General features: G+C 47.7%; 1 protein-coding gene across 1 annotated transcript; it reads right to left on the bottom strand.

Moving 5' to 3' along the window:
* Positions 1–1,252: 1,252 nt before the first annotated feature.
* ACTR1B (actin related protein 1B) lies at positions 1,253–20,490 on the bottom strand. The gene is made up of 12 exons (XM_081961239.1): positions 20,299–20,490; positions 15,775–15,839; positions 14,711–14,786; positions 13,745–13,870; positions 11,153–11,277; positions 10,448–10,664; positions 7,894–7,986; positions 6,823–6,997; positions 6,229–6,290; positions 5,702–5,742; positions 3,097–4,576; positions 1,253–2,948 (listed from the first exon to the last, which is right to left on the bottom strand). Exons 1-11 carry the CDS (start codon positions 20,344–20,346, stop codon positions 4,474–4,476), a joined length of 1,131 nt encoding a protein of 376 aa, XP_081817365.1. The 5' UTR covers positions 20,347–20,490; the 3' UTR covers positions 1,253–2,948; positions 3,097–4,473.
* Between the last annotated feature and the right edge of the window lie 1,589 nt (positions 20,491–22,079).

Raw genomic sequence — 22,079 nt, 5'->3', positions numbered from 1 at the left:
TGTTTGGGGGTTCTAATAAGACATACAGGGTGTGTCTGCTAATAAAGGCAGAATAACCAAAAAGAAAAGTGCAATTAGTATACTGGGACACTACTTTGAAGCGGGAAGGGCTCTTCAAATTCAACCATCCCCAATATTGGTTTTTCTGAAATTTAAATCCATTGATACCCTGCAATCAGGAGTCACATAGGACAAAGCCATGATCTAATTCAATTTTAAGACAAGCAGAATTTTAATTTCCACAATTCCTCAGCCAGCCATGCAGAGGGAATTCTGGGAGTTGAAATCCACATGTCACCAAGGCTGAGTAACACTTGTCCAATTTCACACGTGTTTTTGAAGTGACTACAGCTGAGCTGACCAACCAACAAAGAAATGACAGCAGTGAGTGTGACCTAGCGTGCAAGAGGTTGTAAACTCCGCTGCAGCATCTGGACAGCTACTGCGGAAATAGGGACGGAGGAGACGGACTTCAGATCCCGTCTCTTGTCTTCGCTGTGATCTGCAGTGCCAAGAACAGCATCACAAAATCCTTAGGGAATTGTTTAATTAATCCAACAGCTACACCCTCTCTCTTTCAGGGATTTGCATCAACACTTCACCTGGCAAAATCGTGGTTTGGTAAAAGACGAATCAAGGCAGACTAGAATGATGTTCTGAAAAGTGCAACTTAAGAGCTTCCTTAGCCTAACCATTGCCATGCAGCGCACCCCAAAAGAAGGGCCACCCCAATTCCTGAAAAATTTTAGGAGTTCTAGCATGCTCTGTGAGCACTGAGTGCCGAAGGAAGGGTCTAGTCCCGTGATGGTGAACCTATGGCACGCAGAGCCCTCCCTGGGCACCTACGCTGTCACCAACTGCCCTTCTGGTTTATGGTGTGTGTGCACTACCTGGTTCTTCGTGGGTCCCGGAGCACCAGAAAACAGCCCCAACAACGACCGTTTTCAACGACCATTTTTCGGACTGGTTCTGGGCCTTTTTCGGCAGTTTTTGGCCCAAAAAAGACTGGAAATTGGTCTGAAAATGGCCCCCAAACCAGCCTGAAAACGCCCAAAAGATACTTCAAAAACAGACATACGTATGTCAGCTAGCTGGTGTTTGGGTTTCCAGCACTCCGGCGCATGTTCCGGTTTTGGCACTCAGTGCCAAAAAGGTTCGCCATCCCTTGTCTAGTCCCAGCATCTGAAAAAGCAGCATCACAATCAGGATCGCGCCTCCTTCCGCCGTGAACAGAGCCACTCCAGACGCAGGCCAAGCCACTGGCGCTTAATTTATAATTATTAGTATAATGAATTTACAAAATAAAAATACAGGCAACTGTGTTAAATTATTGTACATTGCAGCCCAGACAGGTGGATCTCATGGGGAAAGGATGGTGGGAGGGGGAGCAGAGAGGGGAGGGGGGGGGAGAAGAGGGGCACTTCTGCCTCCAATTTGGTTTAGTTACTGTAGAAGAGCAACAAGGAGAAGCCGACAGAGGTACGTACATATTTTAAGGGAACAGAAGAGAATGTTTCTTTTAAATAAATTCATTTGCTTACATATTAAAAAAAAAAAGAACGCTGAATGCTTTTCCCAGCCAGAGGCTAAGGCCATGATCTGCAACACAGCCTAAGTAGTGAAGAGGGGAGCCGGTCCTCTTAGCTGCTGGGCAGTTTGGGTAATTATTGGAAACCTGCTCCTTCCCCCTTTCACCAACACAAACACCCCCCCCTCCCCAACAGCTAACAAAACCAGTCAGGCTTTCAACTGGTCTAAGTTAAAACCGTTTGAATTTTGGACTCTTGAGCCGAGGCTATCCAGCCCCCCCCCCAAAAGGCAGTGAGCAAAGGGGGGGCACCACGCGGAGCGAATTGGGTGGGGGAAACAGGGTTTGTCCTGCAAAGCCCGGAAAGCAACTTGTGATGGCTAACCTATGTCACGCGTGCCCAAAGTGGCACATAAAGCCATGTCACCCGGCACATGTGCCCTTGCCTGTTTATCTTCTGGGTTTCTGGTGCGTATGTGCACACGACGATCAGCTGTCCTTTGCGGACACAGCCGAAAACTGCTGTGCGCATGCAGGCCGGCCAACTGATTGTCAGGGGTGCATGCGCGCCAGAACTCAGAAGTTCAGCTTTTCCGGAGCACGATCCTTTCGCGTGTGCGGCAGTGCCGAAAACCAGCATGCACATGTACACCAGCCAGCTGATTGTCGGGGGTGCATGTGCATGAGAACCCGGAAAGTTCGGCTTTTCCAGAGTGCAGCCCCGGTGAGAGCGCATGGGTGCGCACGTGAGATTTTCACACGGGCTCTCCGTGCTGAAAAGGTTCGCCACCAGTGTCTTAGGCTATTCTGTAGAGGCTGGGGAGGGGGGCGATGGGGCGCGTGGGGGGTTTCAATTGAAACCCACACGGTTGGGAGGGGGCCCAATTTGGGAAAGCTGGGCTAGGAGAGAGGGGCTGGATAGAGAGCGGGCAGCTTTCGTACACGGGTAAAGGCACCCCCCACGCCTCCGAAAGAGACGCGGCCATTTGCAATGGACAGCCACAAGATTTGGGGGGAAAGAGGGGGAGGGGGGAGCACATCTCAAGGTATCAAGAGCCAAAGCAGACCTGGAGGGGTGGAAAAAAAGACAATATCGTGTAGAGGGGGCTCAGGATAGGTTGGTCTATTTCTTAGGTCAGTCTTAAAATGTTCCAGGTTCCTGCACCATGCTTGTTAAGCTTTCTCCTCCTCCTTCCCCCAGCAGTCACCTGAACTCCCCCCACCCAAGCTCCAGCTCAAGGGAGACCCCACCAAGGATGGGATGCTTCCGCTCCCACAAGCCTGCAAGGCAGCCCTTTCCCATCTTCGTAGTTAGCTTAACCAGATCCAGATTGGGTTCTCCATATCCTTTCCCACCACTTGAAGCCACGTTCAGAAGGACAGGGTGGGAAGGATGATGCTGAGAAGCTGCCTACCTCCTCTCTGGCTTGGCCTATGCCAGAGGTCCCCAAACCTGGCCACCTTAAGACTTGTGGACTTCAACTCCCAGAATTCTCCAGCCAGCTATGCTGGCTGGAGAATTCTGGGAGTTGAAGTCCACAAGTCTTAAAATGGCCAGGTTTTGGGACCTCTGGCTTATCCCTTCTCCAACTTGGCTTAGGCCATCCCTGGAGCTGAGCCCACACCCCCGAGGGGAGACCGATTGGAGGAAAGACGTTTTTCTCGACCCTCGCCCTATTCTCCCAGGGGCATTTCAAACTCCCCTCTGCACCCAAGTCTCCTATTTCTTCAATGTCAGGAGAGGGGCTGGAATGGGGTAAAGGGGCCTCCGAGGGGGAAGAAGCTGGGCTTAGGCCGAGGCCCCCATCGCTCTGCTCTCTCACAGACCCCTTGGTTGGTCCTCAGGGTGACGAGAGGGCTGGAGCATTGGGGGGGGGGCAGGCTAAAGAACGTTTTTGATATCCTTTCCTTCCCCAGAGATCCGGGGGTCCCTGGTAGAGTTGACAAGAGATGGCAAGCAGGGCAGCAGCTGTCAGGTGCTGTCTTCCCTAAGAGCTTGCTGACTTTGAAGGGGGGGGGGGCTTCCAGAGGTATGGGCGCAATGCCTGACTCCTCCGGAGAGGCGTCAAAGGTGCGGATGGCGAGGAAGGGGTGGTGGTGGTCAGGGTTAACTCCCTTGCCAAGAGGGCAGCCTTCTTTCTTGCTGGGAGCCCAAGGCAAGCGGCTGGGGCAAAGCAAATGGGTTGCTTGGGAGGGGATCAGAAGGTGGGAAGGGGCTTCCAGTCCCTCCCAGGTCAAGGGGGAGGACCCTTTCCCCACCCCCACCCCCCAAACAAGGCCTCAAAAGAGCAACACCTCCTCCCAGGGAGGTGTGTGCTAGCAACATGCATGTAGGGGTACTAAGAGAGGGAAGTGGGGAGGGAAAGGAAGGAAGGAAAGAAGGAAAAGGGGAAGGAAAAGAAGGAAGGAAGGAAGTAAAGAGGGAGGCATGGAAGGAATGAAGGAAAGAAAAAGGTGAAAGGAGGAAGGAAGGAAGGAAAAAAAGAAAGAAAAGGGGAAGACAGAAAAGGGGGAAGGAAGGAAAGAAAAGGGGAAGGAAGGAAAGAAAGAAAAGAGGAAGGAAGGAAGGAAGGAAAAGGGGAAGGAAAGAAAAGAAAAGCGGAAGAAGGAAAAGAAGGAAGGAAAGAAAAGGGGAAGGAAGGAAAGAAAGAAAAGAGGAAGGAAGGAAGGAAGGAAAAGGGGAAGAAAAGAAAGAAAAGGGGAAGAAGGAAAAAAAGGAAGGAAGGAAAGAAAAGAGGAAGGAAGGAAAGAAAGAAAGAAAGGGGGAAGGAAGGAAAGAAAAGGGGGAAGGAAGGAAAGAAAGAAAAGGCGAGGAAGGAAGGAAGGAAGGAAGGAAGGAAGGAAGGAAGGAAGGAAGGAAAGAAGGAGCCCTGGACAAGAAAGGATCACGAGAGAAGAGAGACGACCCCAGCTGTGCCTTCCTGCTGCTGCCACCCGTCCCTGCCCTAGAATGTCTTTCGATGAATGGCCCTGGAGCCGTCCTCCTCGTATTCCTTCTTGGAGACCCACATCTTCTTGAAGGTGTCCAGCGAGGCCAGGATGGAGCCCCTGGGGGAGAAGACAGAGAGGGTCAAGGAGCCGGCCCATTGCCTTGGTCAAATAAGATAGGTCAGCGGCCTCCAACCTTGGCAACTTTAAGACTTGTGGATTTCAACTCCTAGGATTCCTCAGCCACGATAGGAATAAAAGGTCAACCCAAATGCTAAGTTTATTTCTTAGCAGGAAGGAGGAGTTTGCTTGGTTTTTTTAAAATACTAAAATTAGGTTTTGTTTTTGGGACAGCCACTCTCCTCTCTCGGTCTACATTTATTTTGAATCAATATCTGCTCCTTACAAAAATGCAAAATTCAGATTCTGCTGTCAGCTCCTCCGGGCCCAACGAGAGCCAATTCTGACAGCAATCTTAGGTTTGGCAATGACGACAAAAAGTGAAAGGTCTTGGCTTCACTTGAGGACCACCCAGACTGCATCCTTCTAGTGCTCAAGTCTTTACAACCCCAATCCAGTTTATTCCTCTTCCCCGATTTCAGAGTCTCTGGTTTAAGGTGTTGTGTGACCTCATCCAACCGTGGTTTGTCTAGAAGATAGGATTCACAAACTGGATCCTGAATATGGTTTGCTGAATAATTAAGCACAACGGCCGAATTTGCAAAGGGCACTAAATGAAAAATCAAATAAAACCACATTCCTGTGCAGGAAAGCGAAGTCATTATAAAACATGGCTACTATACTGGGGCTCCTGGTGGAAACTGCCCAGGGCAGTGATGGCAAACTTTTAGACACCGAGTGCCCAAACTCCACAGGCACGCCTGCCCAAACTGAAAGGTCCACTCGCGCACAAACATGCACAGGCGCGGACATGCACACAGGCATGCACAAACACATGCATGCACGGGCATGAACACATGCGCATCAGAGACCCGAGGCTACTTGGCGGGCGGGCGGCGGGGCATGCCAACACCCGCAGCAGGGCAAGAGGTAAGATTTTTTTCTTTTGTGCTCTTCCGTTTCATCGATTGCAGGGAAACGGAAGCTCGCGAAAGAAACGCCACACAGATCTGACCTGGGGCATCGGCGTGCATGGCAGCAGAGAGGACACTGCGTGCCACCACTGGTGCGCGGGCCATAGGTTCATGATCATGGGCCTAGGGGGAGGAAGGGGTACATTCTTACCCAATCCACGTTGAGTATAATCTCTCTTGAGGAGCCGAAATCTGGAAAGAAGAACACAGAAGCATGCTTAGACAGAGGGAGAGAATCAAGATCACGTGAAGGGTTAATACCACTTTATAAGGCCTTGGTGAGGCCACACTTGGAATCCTGCATTCCGTTTTGGTCACCACGATGTAGAAAAGATGCAGAGACTCTGGAAAGAGTGCAGAGAAGAGCAAAATAAGGAGGAAGAGAAGGGGACTGGAGACTAGCACATACGAAGAACAGTTGTAGGAATTGGGTTTGGCTAGTTTAATGAAAAGGACTAGGGGAGACATGATAGCAGTGTTTAGGCCATACTTTTTAGGTAAATATTTCAGGAGGGAGGGAAGGGAACAGTCCCTGGGGAAACTGCCACATTAAAAGAAAGTATTTCATAGTCATAGGGACTTCAAAATTCATCTTTCTTTCATTTTTTTTAAAAGGGTGAGTTTACCCACGTGAATGGAATTAGAGCTGGAATTAGAGCCTTTTTTCCATCGATTTACCTTGATCTTGACATCCTTCGGAGCGAGTTTCTTCACTTCGTTGAGCAGTCGGTCCCCAAAACCTTAAGAGTTGAGAAGGCAAGATGAACACCCTGGCATTAACATTGGCATGAATGGAGGGGAAAACGGGAAGTGAATAATGGATAGATACTGAACAAGGAGAGATTCAACCTGGCCCCCTCTCTGCCTCCGACACAGAGCCCACATCAGAGCCTTCCCCAGACTGGCCCACCTTCCTCCCAACCACACCACTGTCCGAATCTGCTGCCAACTCCACTGGCCGACAGCGGGCCAGAACAGTTATTTCTGCTCTCTTGAACCTTGTCTGGGAAAGACATGAAAATGCCACATCTTCTTCCAACCCAGTTTTGGGCGGATTGCAGAAGTAAACTCCTTTATCCAGAAGTTATGGGTGCTCCATCACTGGAGGTTTTTAAGAGACTGGACAGCCATTCATCTGGTATGGTATAGGGTGGCTTGCGTGAGCAAGGGTTGGACTAGAGGACCTCTAAGGTCCCTTCCAACTCTGTGGTTCTGTTACCTATTATTTGTTCACAAGCGGAAAGTACCTCCTCCTCTACATCCACTGAGTACCTTTGAAGAGCGTAGATCCTCCAGACAGGACAATGTTCCCAAAGAGCGTCCGCCTCAGGTCCATGTCCGATTTCTGGATGGCGAACACCAACACTTCGTGGATCCCTTCGCTCTCGTCTCCTATTAGGTCTGGTTGGAAAAGCAGCTCAGGAGCTCGGAATCGGGATGGGCCAACCTGTCCCAAAAGCCACAAGGGTCAACTCTGCTTCAGCAGGACTGCTTGGCTACAACATTCATAAGCTGGCAGAAGGTTCAAACACCCCCCCCCCTTACCAAATATGGCTGAATTACCCAGTCTCTGATAGGAGAGAGGAACTCATAAAAGTGTTCTGACCTAGGCTTCCCAAGGAAGCATAAATCACAGTCTTAGTCCCCCCCAAACGCTCTTCTATTTAGAGGGCTGTGAATTATGGTCATTCACAGCCCACAAGTCTGTGAAGATTCCGACAGATGTCTGCTCGAGTTGCCACAGTTTTTCAGGGGAATGTTGATAAACACCCACCTTTATTTCCCTTGGAATGCTGCCAGAGGTCTAACTGCCAAATGCAGAGCAAGGCCAAACGTAGCACAGAGTCCAACAGAACTTTTCAGAGCTTGAACCGACCAGATGAACTAATTGCTTCCTGCAAAAGCTCATGTCCCGTGTGCTCCTCTTTAATGTCTTATGGGAGGAGCCAATGATCTTCAAGCCTTACTCCCAAGTCACCCTTTTTTCTTAATTGTTCTTGCCTTCTGGCAGCTCTGTGCATGTGCACACTGGGAACAGGCTCCTGCTGTTCTTCTGCCTCACTGATGTCAGGCCCCGGAAGCAGCACATAACTACCAGATGACCCTGGCCCCTCTCTGCCTCTGATGTAGAGCTCTAGTCCGAGCCTTCCCCAGACTCCAGGACTGGCCCATGTTCCTCCCCAACCTCCTCACTGTCCGAATCTGCTGCCAGCTCCACAGACAACCAGCAGAACACAACATAAAGCCTTTTTTTAAAAAATCATCATCGTGCTTCTCTTGCACACCGAAACAGGAAGTTTCACATTCCAGGAGCAACACACACCATTTAGTTCAGGAACTTACATCTAAAGTGCTTCCGTCAGGCAGTGTGTACTGCACTTTCTCTGTCTCCAGGGCTTCGTCCTTCTGAGGATTGATGGACAGGTAGCAAGCTCTCTGTAGGGAGGAAGGAAGTAGGTGAAGCACCTGAATTGGCCCCGGAAGCCACCAGGGAGAGAAGCTCCTTGTAGGTACTCGTGGTGGGGCAAGAGGTCAGGTTAGCCTCTCCTCCTTCACTTGACCATGGCATCGGGCAAGACCTTCAGCCATCTCATACCAAAAGTCTGCTGGGGGTGCTCATCTGCATGTTCATTTTTAAAATGAACTGGGCATGGCTGGTTTAGAGAAGAGAAGGACCAGGGAGACAGGGGAGCATCTTCCAATATTTGAGGGGCTACCACAGAGAGGAGGGGGTCAAGCTATTCTCCAAGGCACCTGAAGGCCAGACAAGGAATAATGGATGGAAACTGACCAAGGAGAGATTCAACCTGGAAATAAGGAGGAATTTTCTGACAGTGAGAGCAATCAACCCCTGGAACAGAAGTTGCCTTCAGAGGTTGTGGGGGCTTCATCCCTGGAGGCTTCCAAGAAGAGACTGGGCTGCCATCTGTCAGAAATGGTATAAAGGGTCTCCTGCTTGGGCGGGGGTTGGACTAGATGACCTCCAAGGTCCCTTCCAACTCTGTTATTCTATATTCAATGGAACAGAAGTTGCCTTCGGAATTTGTGGGAGCTTCATCCCTGGAGGCTTTCAAGAAGAGACTGGACTGCCCTCTATCAGAAATGGTGCAGGGTCTCCTGCTTCAGCGGGGGGTTGGACTGGATGACTTCATCTAGCCCAGTGCTTCTCAATTATTTTCTGTCATGCCCCCCCCTAGGAAGAAGAAAACATTTCGCGCCCCCCCCCCCGTGCGACTGTAAATAGTATCATTTGTCTATAAAATTGTTATAAGTACACCTCTGCATAACACTGTATCCTTATTAACGTATAAGAGAATAAAAAAAGAAAACTATAGATGATTGCTCTTTGCAGAATTACTATAACTTTGTGTCCAAGCGTAGTTAGTTTAGCACTGTTTTGATAAGGCCTAAAAAGTGGAACTTGAATAGGCTTAGGATTGTAGATATAAAACAAAGTGAAAAGAATGAACTTTCAGTTTTGTTCAAATAGTTACATATGCTCTGATAGAAAGACATTACCACTTTCAAGGACAAAGTTCTCTGGCTTCCAAACTCCAAAACTCGGCTGCTGAGTCTTCCAGCAGCGGTGGCTCTAGGAGGGTGCTTTATGGTTGTGGGCTGGCTGCTGGAAGACTCTCTGTCTGGAAGACTCTATATCCAAAAGACTCTCTGTCCAGCAGCCAGCCCACAACCATAGAGCGCACTCCTAGAGCAGCCACTGCTGGAAGACTCGGCAGCCGAGTTTTGAAGTTTGGAAGGCGGAGAAGAAGTTATGCTCAGAGCGTAACGAGGTCGAACGAGCCCCCCTTTACGGAGCCTCGCACCCCCCCTGGGGGGGGGGGCGCCCCACTATTTGAGAAACACTGATCTAGCCCAAAGGGGACTGGAGACTAAACATATGAAAAACAGTTGCAGGAACTGGGCACGGCTAGTCCAGGGGTGACAGGATAGCAGTCTTCCAATAATTGAGGGGCTGCCACAGAGAGGAAGGAGTCAAGCTAATTTCCTAAACCCCTGAAGGCCAGAGAAGAAATAATGGATGAAAACCGATCAAGGAGAGATTCAATCTAAAAATAAGGAGGAATTTTCTGACAGGGAAGACAAAACAACTCATGGAACAGAAGCTGCCTTCGGAAGTTGTGGGAGCTTCATTCCTGGAAGCTTCCAAGAAGAGACTGGACTGCCATCTGTCACAAATGGTGTAGGGTCTCCTGTTTGGGCAGGGGATTGGACTAGATGACCTCCAAGGTCCCTTCCAGCTCTGTTAAACAGTGTGGCTCTGACCTTCCCAGTTGTGCTTTGTATGTATTTTATCTTATTTCGGGGACACCACATGCTGATTCTGAAGAAGCCCCACTACTTAAATCAACAGAGCTGTTTGTGTTCCTCTCCGCATGATGTAGCAAAGCCACTTCACCGGCAAGAAGCTCTTTGAAGCTTCCGTGGGAGGCGTTCCGCTCGCTGAAGGCAGCCGCTTTGAAAGTCAGAAGCAGCTTCTGCCTTCTTCAGCGTCTGATGGACACTTCAAAGGAGCCGCTTGCTGAACAGCGGTTTCCAAGACAAATTGGAAACCCTGGCCGCCAGTTTAACACCATCTCCAGCTGAAGCTTCCCTTCTGTGAGATGCTCAACGCTTCCGCTTATCAGCACACCAGGGAACCCCTGTCCCAACTGCAGTGAGGGCAAAGACCCCCCCCATAAATCCATATATATCCCCTTCCGCCTAAATCCTTCCATTCCCCACCAGACTGTCAGAGCTGAAGAAGCTTCTTGGATGAGAAGCAAAATGTCTTTAAAGAAAAAACAAGGAAGTCCAGTTGCCTCCTGAAAAAAAGCACCTTTGGGACAACCACAACTTGGTTGACGGAGAATCTCTACAGACTCTCGCTGGACCTTACCTCTTTTATTGTCTTGACCACTTCAAACTCGGCCGAGGTGTGGAAGTCATAGCCCTCTTTCCGTAGCAGCAAGCGGAGGTAGCGGGACACATCCCGCCCGGCAATGTCGACCCGCATAATGGAGTGAGGCATGGCAAAGCCCTCGTAGATGGGCACTGCGTGTGTCACACCGTCGCCAGCATCGAGCACGACTCCCGTGGTGCGGCCTGTGGCATAACTGGAAGAAGGCAGAGGGAGATTCGGCTAAGGAACCAAGTGGACCAAGGTCTGGGCCTGACTGAACTGTCTTTTCGGCATCAGTAATTCCTTCACATCGTGAGACAATTCCTAAACGAATGCACCTGCGACACAGGTAGTGCTCCAAGAGGTGGCAGGTCACTTCCCATCCAGCCTCCTTCCACTTCCAGCAATTGGAAACGTACAGACTGAAGTGCCAAAGGTGCTTTTTCAAAAGGCAACTGGACTTTCTTGGTGTTTTCCTTGAAAACACTTCGCTTCTCATCCAAGAAGCTTCCGGGACGAGAAGCGAAATGTTTTCAAGGAAAGGAAACCAAGAAAGGCCAGTTGCATCTGTAAGTTTCCAATTGCTGGAAGTGGAGGTTGGCTGGATGGGAAGTGACTTACCACCTCTGGGCTTCGGTTATGGTTGACTTTGCATGTTCTGCATGACTTTTATGGCCCACAATCGCTTACACAGACACTTACAGACTGAGGACAGCTTGCATGGAGATGAAGAGAGCAGGGACGTTGAAAGTCTCAAAGAAAACCTCCGCAGCCTTTTCCCGGTTTTTGCTAGGGTTTAGGGGGGCTTCTGTCAACAGAACAGGATGCTGGAAGGAAAACAGAGGGTCCACATCAATGTCACAAAACCGACGGAATGTTTACAAGCCCCTTTTCCCATTGGACAGCCCACCCAGGCTCTCAAAAAGGGCCCCAATCCAGTAAGAAGCCATCAAAATTGCAGCTGCAATTGCAATCCATGGCTGTGAAGGTTGGACCATAAGAAAGGCTGAGGGCAAAAGAAGAAGAAGGGGACGACAGAGAATGAGGTGGCTGGATGGAGTCACTGAAGCAGTAGGTGTGAACTTCAATGGACTCCAGAGGATGATAGAGGCCAGGAAGGCATGGAGGAACATTGTCCATGGGATTGCGATGGGCTGGACACAACTTTGCAACTAACAACAAAAAAAAAATTGCAGCAAAGCGAATTCTATTCACTTTTCTAAGGACATGATGTGATGTACAGCAACTAAATGTTAAGGGCCTCTCTATTAAACCACATTTTTCAAAAGGCTGTGTTATTCAGGAACATGTTAATCAGAACCAAATTTGGAGAAAGGGCTCCTTTGGCATCTGAACCACCCAGACAAAACACATTACAGTGGGAAGCAGGATCTAGAAAGTTCTGGAACCCATCCCTTTACCACCAATGCGGTTTTCCACTCCTACTGGTTAGGAAATTACCAGAAGATCCCCAAGGCTCCAATTCCCTTATCCCTGCAATATAGAGTGGTACTCAACTGCTTTGAAAGACATCAAATTTGGCACTCAGCGCATTTTGACGTGGACATTTTGTCCCAGCACTCATCGTTTGTTTGGTACTCAATGCACAAGCTAGAACTTGTTGGTATCAGCTGCCTGGTGACCCACTACATTACTGTTGTGGCCCACCAGTGGATCTGGCAGCAGACTCAGACAGTGAGGAAGTTGGGGAGGAACATGGGCCAATCCTGGAGTCTGGGAAGGCTTTGACAAGTGCTCTGTGTCAGAGGCAGATATGGGGCCAGGGCTGTCTGACAGTTATCAGCTGCCTTCGGAATGGCATATCACTGGGGCAGAAGAATACCTAGAACCTGTTCCCAGTGTGTGCATGTGCAGGGTTGCCAGGACAAGGGAACAGCTAAGGAACAAGGGCCGACTGGGGAGTAAAGGGATAGGTGGATGGTGAATGGCCCCTCCAATCGGGAATGAAGAGGAGCAAAGAGGAGGGGGTTTGCAGGAGACAATGAGTTAGAGTGAAGATCTGTTCCTGACTTCTTGCCAAGTAATTGCTGCTACAGCTTGGCGTTTGGAAGATATCCGCCTGGCAGCTCTCCAAGCCAGATAAAGGCCTGTAGCTGTGAAATCTCCTGAAAGACTGTTGGCCGGGACTTTGCTGGAGAGGAATTTACTCTAAAACTAAATAAAAAGGTTTTTATTGGGACGAGGAGTCGGCTTCGTGCTTTTGAGAAGCCTAGGTCGGAACAATCACAGTGGTACAGGGGAGGCGTAATGAGAACCAAAACCGATGAGTATCAAACACATTCTTCCCAGAAGGAATAATGTAGTGAGTCACAAGGTAGCCGAATTCAACAATTTCTAACTTGTGCATTGAGTACCAAACAAACAATGAATATTGGGACAAAATTTTTCCATCAAAATGCATTGAGTACCAAATTCAATGAGTTTCAAAGCAGCTGAATACCAAGGTACCACTGTATTCCTTATGGGAAAAATGTGTTCGGTACTCATCGCGCTTCCCAGAACTACTAACAATGAGTACCAAGGTACCACTGTCCATGTATATCTCTTCTGCACTTTCTCCAACTGCTCTCTTGATGTACTGGATCAACCATTCATATTGCAGTGCGTGATAGTTCTCTTGGGGCACCAAGCCAACCGAAGCTGCGTTATTTCTTTTATGCAAAAAAGGCCTTCAGCAACATGCTGGCTGGGGAATTCTGGGAGTTGAAGTCCACAAGTCTTAAAGTTGCCAAAGCTGGACAGCCCTGGGGTCATGATTCCGAGGAATTCTCCCAATTAGTTCAAGACTCTGAGACTGTTGCTTTCTCAAAGATCCTGTTTATTGGGTACATTAAATCGGCACGTTCAAATGTTAAGCCATCTCAGAATAATTCTCCCACTTTGGAATAATTCATTGATAGATACTGGCCACCCCCCTTGGGTCACAGGTCACGTCAGCCAATCAAGCAGGTGATGAGCTTCTTCCTGCCATTGCTAGGACATGTTGAATGGGCTTTGGTTCTCAGGGGTCCTATTGCTGTTGTCCGACAGTCTTAGGAAAACATTCTACATTCTATAAGTGTTGTTCCTACCCTCACCCCTGCCCCACCCACCCCCGTATAAGGGTGGCAACTAAGAAATGAAGCAGAGAAAATTATGGCCTCGGCTAGAGTCATTTTGAGAGTTGATACCTAGCCTTCGTCATCATTTCTAAAAATACTGAAATTTAAAAACAAACACAGAAGGTTCCATCTCTCCACCTGAACTCATGAACTCAGGGACGACATATTTTACCTCTTCTGAAAATGTCTGCAACTGGTCTTTGGAATAAACGTACTGCCAGATTCTTTCCATGTCGTTCCAGTCCCGGACAATGCCATGTTCCATGGGGTACCGGATGGATAACAACCCTCGGTGTTCCTACGGGAGAAATAGAAATAATTCTGCTACAGAGGATGGCACCCAGCAGCCAGAAGATGAATCCTCTTAGGTGGGGAGAACAGATAATGTCCAGAATATATAACCTCTGTCTACATGGATGCAACAGAAAAGTTCAAAGGTGGACTATTGCAAAGCACACCAAACATCTCTAAAAGGCAGAGTTTAAAACACATATGCTCTTTTGGATATTAGAGTTGAATAAATCATTGTCCAGCTGCTTTCTGTAGTATAAGAACCATGGGTGGTGCAGTGGTTAGAATGCAGTATTGCAGGCTGACTTTGCCCACTGCCAGAGGTTTGATCCTGACAGGTTGACTCAGCCTTCCATCCATCCAAGGTGGGTAAAATGTGGACCCAGATTGTTGGGGGCAAGAGTCTGACTCTGTAAATCACTTAGAGAGGGCTGTAAAATATTATGAGGCAGGACAGTAACATGGTGGCATAGTAGTAAAAATGCAGTATTGCAGGCTAACTCTGACCAGAGTCTGGTGTTCGATCCTGACAAGACTCAAGGTTGACTCAGCTTTCCATCCCTCCAAGTAGGTAAAATGAGGATCCAGATTGTTGGGGGCAAGAGGCTGACTCTATAAACACTTAAGAGAGGGCTGTAAAGCAATATGAAGTGGTATATAAGCCTAAGTGCTATTGCTATAAGCAAACCTCTTAATTAATACAGAGGAAAATTAAGTCAATTAGCATTTTAGGTGGGGAACAGGGTTCAAATGAAACCTGGCAAGACTGAGTGGATCTGGGTTTTGGGGCCTGTACCATCGTTGGTACCGGAGTGGGTATTCCAAAGATGCTGTGGTGGGGTTTTACCTCTGCTTTCGGTCCAATGAAGAGATCTCCTTCGAGTGCTCCAGCCATAACGCGAACATGCTTCGGGCGGCCCACACTAGCAAAAAAGAGAGTGATTCATCACTCTTGCACATGAACATGTGTCAACCTTACAAGGCAGATCAGCCAGACCAAAAGCACAATTAGACGACCAAATTCAACTTCACTGTAAGATTACATTAACGGAATCTTGCAAATCTGAAAGGACGATTTTCCCGGCATCTCAGTGCAAGAAACTAGGTAAGGTCCTTGCTCCACCCGCATTCCTGCTCCCTTTCATTTAGCTGTGCTGTGGCCAGCCAGTGGCCAGCAGAGCTGGCAGAAGATTCAGACAGTGAAGAGGTTGGGGAGGAACATGGGCCAGTCCTGGAGTCTGGGGAAGGTACTGATGAGGGCTCTGTGTCGGAGGCAGAGATGGGGCCAGGGCCATCTGGGAGTTCTCAGCTGCTTTCGGAGTCAGACATCAGTGAGGCAGATGAACAGCTGGAGCCTGTTCCCAGTGTGCGCATGCACAGAGTTGCCAAACGAAGGGAACAGCTAAAGAACAGGGGTCGACTTGGGAGTAAGGCCACAGGTGGATGATGAATGGACCCTCCCAGAGGAAAGAAAAGAAGAGCGAAAGGGGAGTGGAGTTTGCAGGAGACAATTAGTTCGCTTAATTGGTCCGTGACTCTCTGAGACTCCTTGCCAAGTTTTGCGGATATCGGCCTGGCAGCTCTCCAAGCCAGAGAAGGTCTATGACTGTAAATCCTCCCCTTGAAAGACTTTGCTCGATGTGAATGAGCAGAATTCATAGTAAATTAATAAAAGGGGTTTTTGTCGGGACCAGGAGTTTGCTTCAGGCTCTTGGGAAGCCTCGGTCAGACCAAGCTGTTCCTTTAGCCTGTGTCTTTTTGCCCCGTTTCAAAAGGTAATTCCCACATACTATTACACCGGAGGACCCTTTACAATTGTTCATCAACCTTAATCCCACCCAGCTCCCCTCTTGTTCCCAACTTTCTACACTTAACAACTTACGAGACGAGGCGTTTTGGAGCAATACTCACTAGTTTGGGAAGCAGTACTTCGGAATCTGATCTCCAGCAAAACCAGCTTTAACTACTCCTGAACCCTGTGTGGAAAAAAAAAAGCCCACTCATCAACAGCGAGGAAGATGACATTTTGATTCAAAACACACTGGATAGCAGAGAAAAATTTGCCACACGTCACTTGGTGGCATAATGAAGCTGGCACTGAGGTTTTCTAGTTCCTTTTTGTAGATATCACTTTTTAGATTTTTATTATTTTTATTATATATACTCTGTGTGTGTGTGTGTGTGTGTGTGTGTAAATATAAATATACTTCCATATTGCGTGTGAACAGAGTTGGTTCATATTAACCAATTCACAGTAATAATATTAGTAATCTCTCTCACATTTATCAAATTTAAGTAATCCTCATATTGTTTAAACCAGGGTCTTTGGAGCCACATGTGGATCTTTTATCCCTCTGCTGCAGCTCCATCTCTCTCAAAATATGTGTCACAACCACCAATGTGCGACCTCAATTTATTGAGGTTTTCAACTAATCTTTTTTTCCCCCGGTGTTCAAAATGTTTTTGTTTACGTGCAGAAATAAAAACTTTTATCTGTAGCAGTTCATTGATTTTATAAATGCAACACACAATAGTTTTTTTATACGTAGCATAAAGGTTAAAAAATAACATTTTCCTGAAAGTAAGACCTCTCCGGATAATAAGCCCAATTGGGCTTTTGAGCCTGCTGAACAAAACTCCGCATTGGCATCAGGAAGGGCATCTGGCCATTAAAACTTCTGCCTGCTCCATTCAGTTGCCCAGACTCCACCCCGCAAAGTATTATGGGGTCATTAAAAGATGTTGATGATGACATGTTCAATTTTTACAAATGAAACAAACAAAATGTGAAAAAGTTATGTTTATGTACTCACCAAGCGCATCTAAATTATATTAATGGCACCCAAATATTTTTACAATCCCCAAGGCATGGTCACATCTAATGTTTGGAAATTGAAAGTTGAAATATTTGTCACGCCCTACGAAGGATAGGCCCTTAATTCTAAATGCTGTTTCATTTCCCACATTCCAAAGCGAGAGTTAATCTGAACTCATCTCTCAGGAACATGCAGAGTTTAATATCACTGTTAATTCTTAAAGGAAAGACTCTTCAATAATAGTATCAACATGGTCAATACTGTACTGAGAGCTAAACATTAATTATACATTTTTTACTATAATGTAGATGCTGATATTAGTTGATAAAGGCGATTCAGAGCACATGCAGATCATACAACTGTCTGCAACAGGGATCCTACAAAAACTGTATCTAAATTAAGATCTGGACACATCTTTGGTTATTCAAGTGCCAAGCCATTCTATTACACATATTTGTGTTAATTCCTTTGAAAATATATGGACTCTTATTAAACAAAATACCCTTAGTCCATTGGCCATATTGGCTAGAATTCTGAAAAAATGAAATATACAAAGTTCAGAAAGGCTTATTTTAAAGTTACATTATATTAAACAACGGCATTAACTAATGTTTTTATGCCATTGGTCAGCATAATGTATTGGTTAAACAACTGAGCTACTGATCGGGAAAACATGGAGGCATTCCTTTCAAACAGTAGTTATTCTAGACAATCCACTTCATAGTTTTCATTTGCAATACAGGAGCTAATGCTAACTTACCTTACATCTAACAACTAGAGAAACCAGTTGCAGATAGTTCTTGACTTAGGACCACACTGAGCACAAAATCTCTGTGGTTAAGTGAGACATGTGTTAAGTGAGTGTTGCCCCATTTTACGACCTTTCTTGTCCCAGTTCTTAAGTGAATCACTTGCAGTTGATTGGTTAGTAACCTAGTTGTTAAGTGACTCTGGCTTTATATGCTTGTCAGAAAGTCGCAAAAAGTAATCACATGATCGACGCTGCAATGGGTCCTAAATATGAACCAGTTGCCAAGCATCTGAATTTTGCTCACAAGAGCATGGGGATGCTGCAAAGGTCATGTGTGAAAAATGGTCATTAGTCACTTTTTTCAGTCGTTGTAACTTTGAACGCCGACGAAGCAAAAATTGGAATTAAGATTGCCGAGAGAAATATCAACAACCTCAGATATGCAGAGGATGCCACTCTAATGGCATAAAGTGAAGAGGAACTAAAGAGCCTCTTGACGCAGGTGAAGAAGGAGAGTGCAAAAGTTGGCTTGAAACTCAACGTTCAGAAAACTTAAGATCATGGCATCCAGCCCTCTAGATGGGAAAATAGATGGGAAAGAAATGGAGGTCGTGGCAGATTTTATTATCCTGGGCTCCAAGATCACCACAGATGGGGACTGCAGCCAAGAAATTAAAAGAGGCTTGCTCCTGGGGAGGAAAGCAATGGCAAATCTAGACAGCAGATTTAGAAGGCCAGAGGAAACTCAAATCCTTTGGCCACCTAATGAGGATTCCCTGGAGAAGAGTCTCATGCTGGGAACGATGGAGGGCAAAAGAAGAAGGAGACGACAGAGAAGGAGGTAGCTGTATGGAGTCACCGAAGCAGTCGGTGTGAGCTTTAATGGATTCCAGAGGATGGTAGAGGACAGGAAGGAATTGCGATGGGTTGGACACGACTTCACAACAACAAAACTTCAAATGGTCACTAAATGAACTGTTGTAAGTCAAGGACCACCTGTATTTATTTTCCATGCCTCACAGTGCTATACATTATTATGCTGGCTGTCAGGTTGTTACACAAACTTCCTTTTCCCTCCCACCCATTCTCCATGATCTAGTAGTAGGGATTGAAACTGGGGTCTTCCCTCATATAGGACCACCCAGTTATGGACCATGCTAATAAACTAGGATTTTGAATGGTTCCTTGATCATAATCAAAGCTCAGTAAGAGATTTACATATAGAAAAGAACACTTCATTTGGTCACATGTGTTTAGATATACAAGGAGACAAATTTCTTGTGTGTCCAACCACACTCAGCCCAATAAAGGATACTATTCTATTCTATAGAATAGTACTCAGGCTCGCCTGGAAAGGAGCAAAAAAAGCATCCGCAAGAAAATAAAGGAATCAACCCAAGGTGTGGCAATTATTTAAGTAGGCACTGCAATAAGAATATATTCTTAACCCAAAGAAATTAAGGACAGGAAACAGTCCTATCAGGTGGAGCCCCAGAGAACAACTGGGTAATGGCAACTACCGCTGTCAAAAAATAAAATAAAATGCATGGATGAAATGAAATAGGCGGTAGGAACCATGATCAACACAGATGCCTTTTTCTCTCCCTCTTGCATTTCCTATACTGTAGAGGTAGACAAAAATGCCAAACTCAGTCATCATCATTAACAGACACTTTAAGAAGGTCCTTGGTTGATACCTAGGACGCTGGCAGCAGCCCATACCAACCATTAGCACCAGTCAACGGTATTTGTGATGAATTTTTGAATGTTCAGTTGACTGAGTTCCATGTTTAATGAATAAAGTATATAATAATAATAATGAAATGTAATAAAAATGTATCTGGTCAATAATATTTGTGATACAATTTGTAAATGTTCAGTTGACTGAGTTTCATGTTTAATGAATACAAGTTAGTAATCATAACAACAACCATAACAACAACACTATCAAACATCCAGTTTTGGCTATCCCAGGTGATTCAATAGACAAAAATGCCAAACCCAACTTGAACATCTGGATGATGATGATGATATTATTATTAGTATCATCATCATCATCTTTTATTCATTAAACATGAAACTCAGTCAACTGAACATTTAAAATGTATCACAAATATTAATGGCAAATATAATAATATTTATTACTTTATTCATTAAACATGAAACTCATTCAATTGAGCATTCAAACATGTATCACAAATAACTGGCACTGATGGCGGATACGGGTTGCTGCCAGTATCTATTATCATCATCATCATCATCATTATCAACAATAACAATGAAGAAGATACTTTTGATCCCTGGGATGCTGGCAGCGACCCGTATTCACCATCAGTCCATGACATTAGCGGCCCATTTTAAAACCTTCCAGTTGACTTGAGTCTCAGGTTGAATGAATAAAAAAGATGATAATAATAATAACAACAACATCATCATCATCCACAGTCATCCTATTTCATTCCAGGCACGGGGCTGCCCGAATAGTCCGCTGAGTAATCCCAGCCTCCACAGCGGCGGGGCTCCTCCTGCCAGGCGCCTGCCCGCCTTCCTTCCTCGCCCCGCATCTTCTGACACCCGCATCCCTTCTCCACACGGCCCGCTGGGCCCAGAGCAAACCAGGTTTAGGGGTCCCGCATCCTGGCTTAGCGTAGCCCCACCAGCTCCCCCCCTCAGAGCCACTCCAGGCCAAAGCCAGCCAGGCGCACGCGGCCTATCCGGCAGGGCTACCCGAGGCAAGGCGGGGCGGGGGCCAAGGCCGAGGCCCCACCCAGCTCCGGCACCTCATCCTACTCCTCAGCCGCCGTCGCTGCAGCCCCGCCGGGCGCGGCTCTTTTTCCCCTCAGCTTCTCCGCGGCTTTGCAAGCTTACGTTGTCAATGACCACGGGCTGGTTGGCGATGATATCGTAGGACTCCATGGCCGGGGCCGCTGGGCCTGGCCGAGCGACGACTCTGGACCCGCCCGCCTCAGCCGCTGGAGCTCCGCCGCCGGGCCCCGGGAAACCACCACCCTACCTCGGCGCACCCTAACCCGCCACTGGGCAAACAGGAGATGGACAGGCTTTCTCAGCCAATTGGCGGGCGGCGACACCACTTCGGCCTCCCGGCGGACGGGCGGGCCTTCCGCTCGACGGCCCGCTGGCGATTGGCTCCCCCCGCGGCCGCGGAAGGCGGGCCTTCCGTGTCAAGTTCGGTGGAGCAAAAGCCGGAAAGGGAGAAGGGCGGGGTAAATGATGTCATGGTCCGTTCTTAAAGGGACAGCGCTGTATTTTTTTATTGGGGGGGGGAGGCTTTGGGCTTTCCCTCAGCGGGGATGGCAAATGGCAGTCCAGTCTCTTTTTGAAAGCCTCCAGTGATGAAGTTCCCACAACTTCCGAAGGCAACTTCTGTTCCACTGAATATAGAATACCAGAGTTGGAAGGGACCTCAGGGGTCATCTAGTCCAACCCTGCCCCCATGCCTGAGCAGGAGACGCTGCACCATTTCTGACCAATGGCAGTCCAATCTCTTCTTGAAAGCCTCCAGGGATGAAGCTCCCACAACTTCCGAAGGTAACTTTTCTGTTCCAGGGGTTGATTGCTGTCCCTGTCAGACATTTTCCCCTTATTTCTAGGTTAGGAATGCTAATGAAAATTATACCTAAGAAGGCAACCAAACTGAAAGGAACCATGGCAAAGGCCCAAGATTTCTTCCCCAACACCATTTCCCATCATTCCCAACCAGCAGGTGAGTTGTGAGTGCCTAATGAAGGTAGGTGGGCTTAACTCCTTTGGGTCCACCGGTTGGATTACTTGGATGACGAAGCTTCTCTTGCAAACCCCTTGGATTCCTGGATTCCTTCATCCAGGATGTCTATGAAGAGTCTCAGTCACCCAAGTCCTGGTCGTCCCTAAGGTGCCAAGAAGCTTCTTCAGCTCTGATTGGATGGGGGCGGGGAATGGAAGGATTGATAGGCCTTTAGTTGCTCAAATGGTGTAGAGTCTCCTGCTTGGGCTGGTGAGGGGGGTTGGACTAGATGACCTACAAGGTCCCTTCCAACTCTCTTCATTTCTTAATTCTCTGAACCCTAAATCCTCACCCTCAAATACTGGCACGATGGAAGATGGAGTCCAACGCCAAACCTCATCGTCCCCGCCCCACAGCAGCAGGGCAGTGGATGATGGAAGATGGAGTCCAACGCCAAACCTCATCGTCCCCGCCCCACAGCAGCAGGGCAGTGGATGATGGAAGATGGAGTCCAAACCTCATCATCCCCGCCCCACAGCAGCAGGGCAGTGGATGATGGAAGATGGAGTCCAACTCCAAACCTCATTGTCCCCGCCCCACAGCAGCAGGGCAGTGGATGATGGAAGATGGAGTCCAACGCCAAACCTCATCGTCCCCGCCCCACAGCAGCAGGGCAGTGGATGATGGAAGATGGAGTCCAAACCTCATCATCCCCGCCCCACAGCAGCACGGCAGTGGATGATGGAAGATGGAGTCCAACTCCAAACCTCATTGTCCCCGCCCCACAGCAGCAGGGCAGTGGATGATGGAAGATGGAGTCCATCTCCAAACCTCATCGTCACCGCCCCACAGCAGCAGGGCAGTGGATGATGGAAGATGGAGTCCAAAACTCATCATCCCCGCCCCACAGCAGCACGGCAGTGGA

This window comes from Natrix helvetica (assembly GCF_964273705.1).
Source record: "Natrix helvetica genome assembly, chromosome: 8".
Classification (NCBI taxonomy): domain Eukaryota; kingdom Metazoa; phylum Chordata; class Lepidosauria; order Squamata; family Natricidae; genus Natrix; species Natrix helvetica.
Note: the sequence above shows the minus strand (reverse complement) of the source record. Positions and strands in the feature narration are given on the sequence as shown.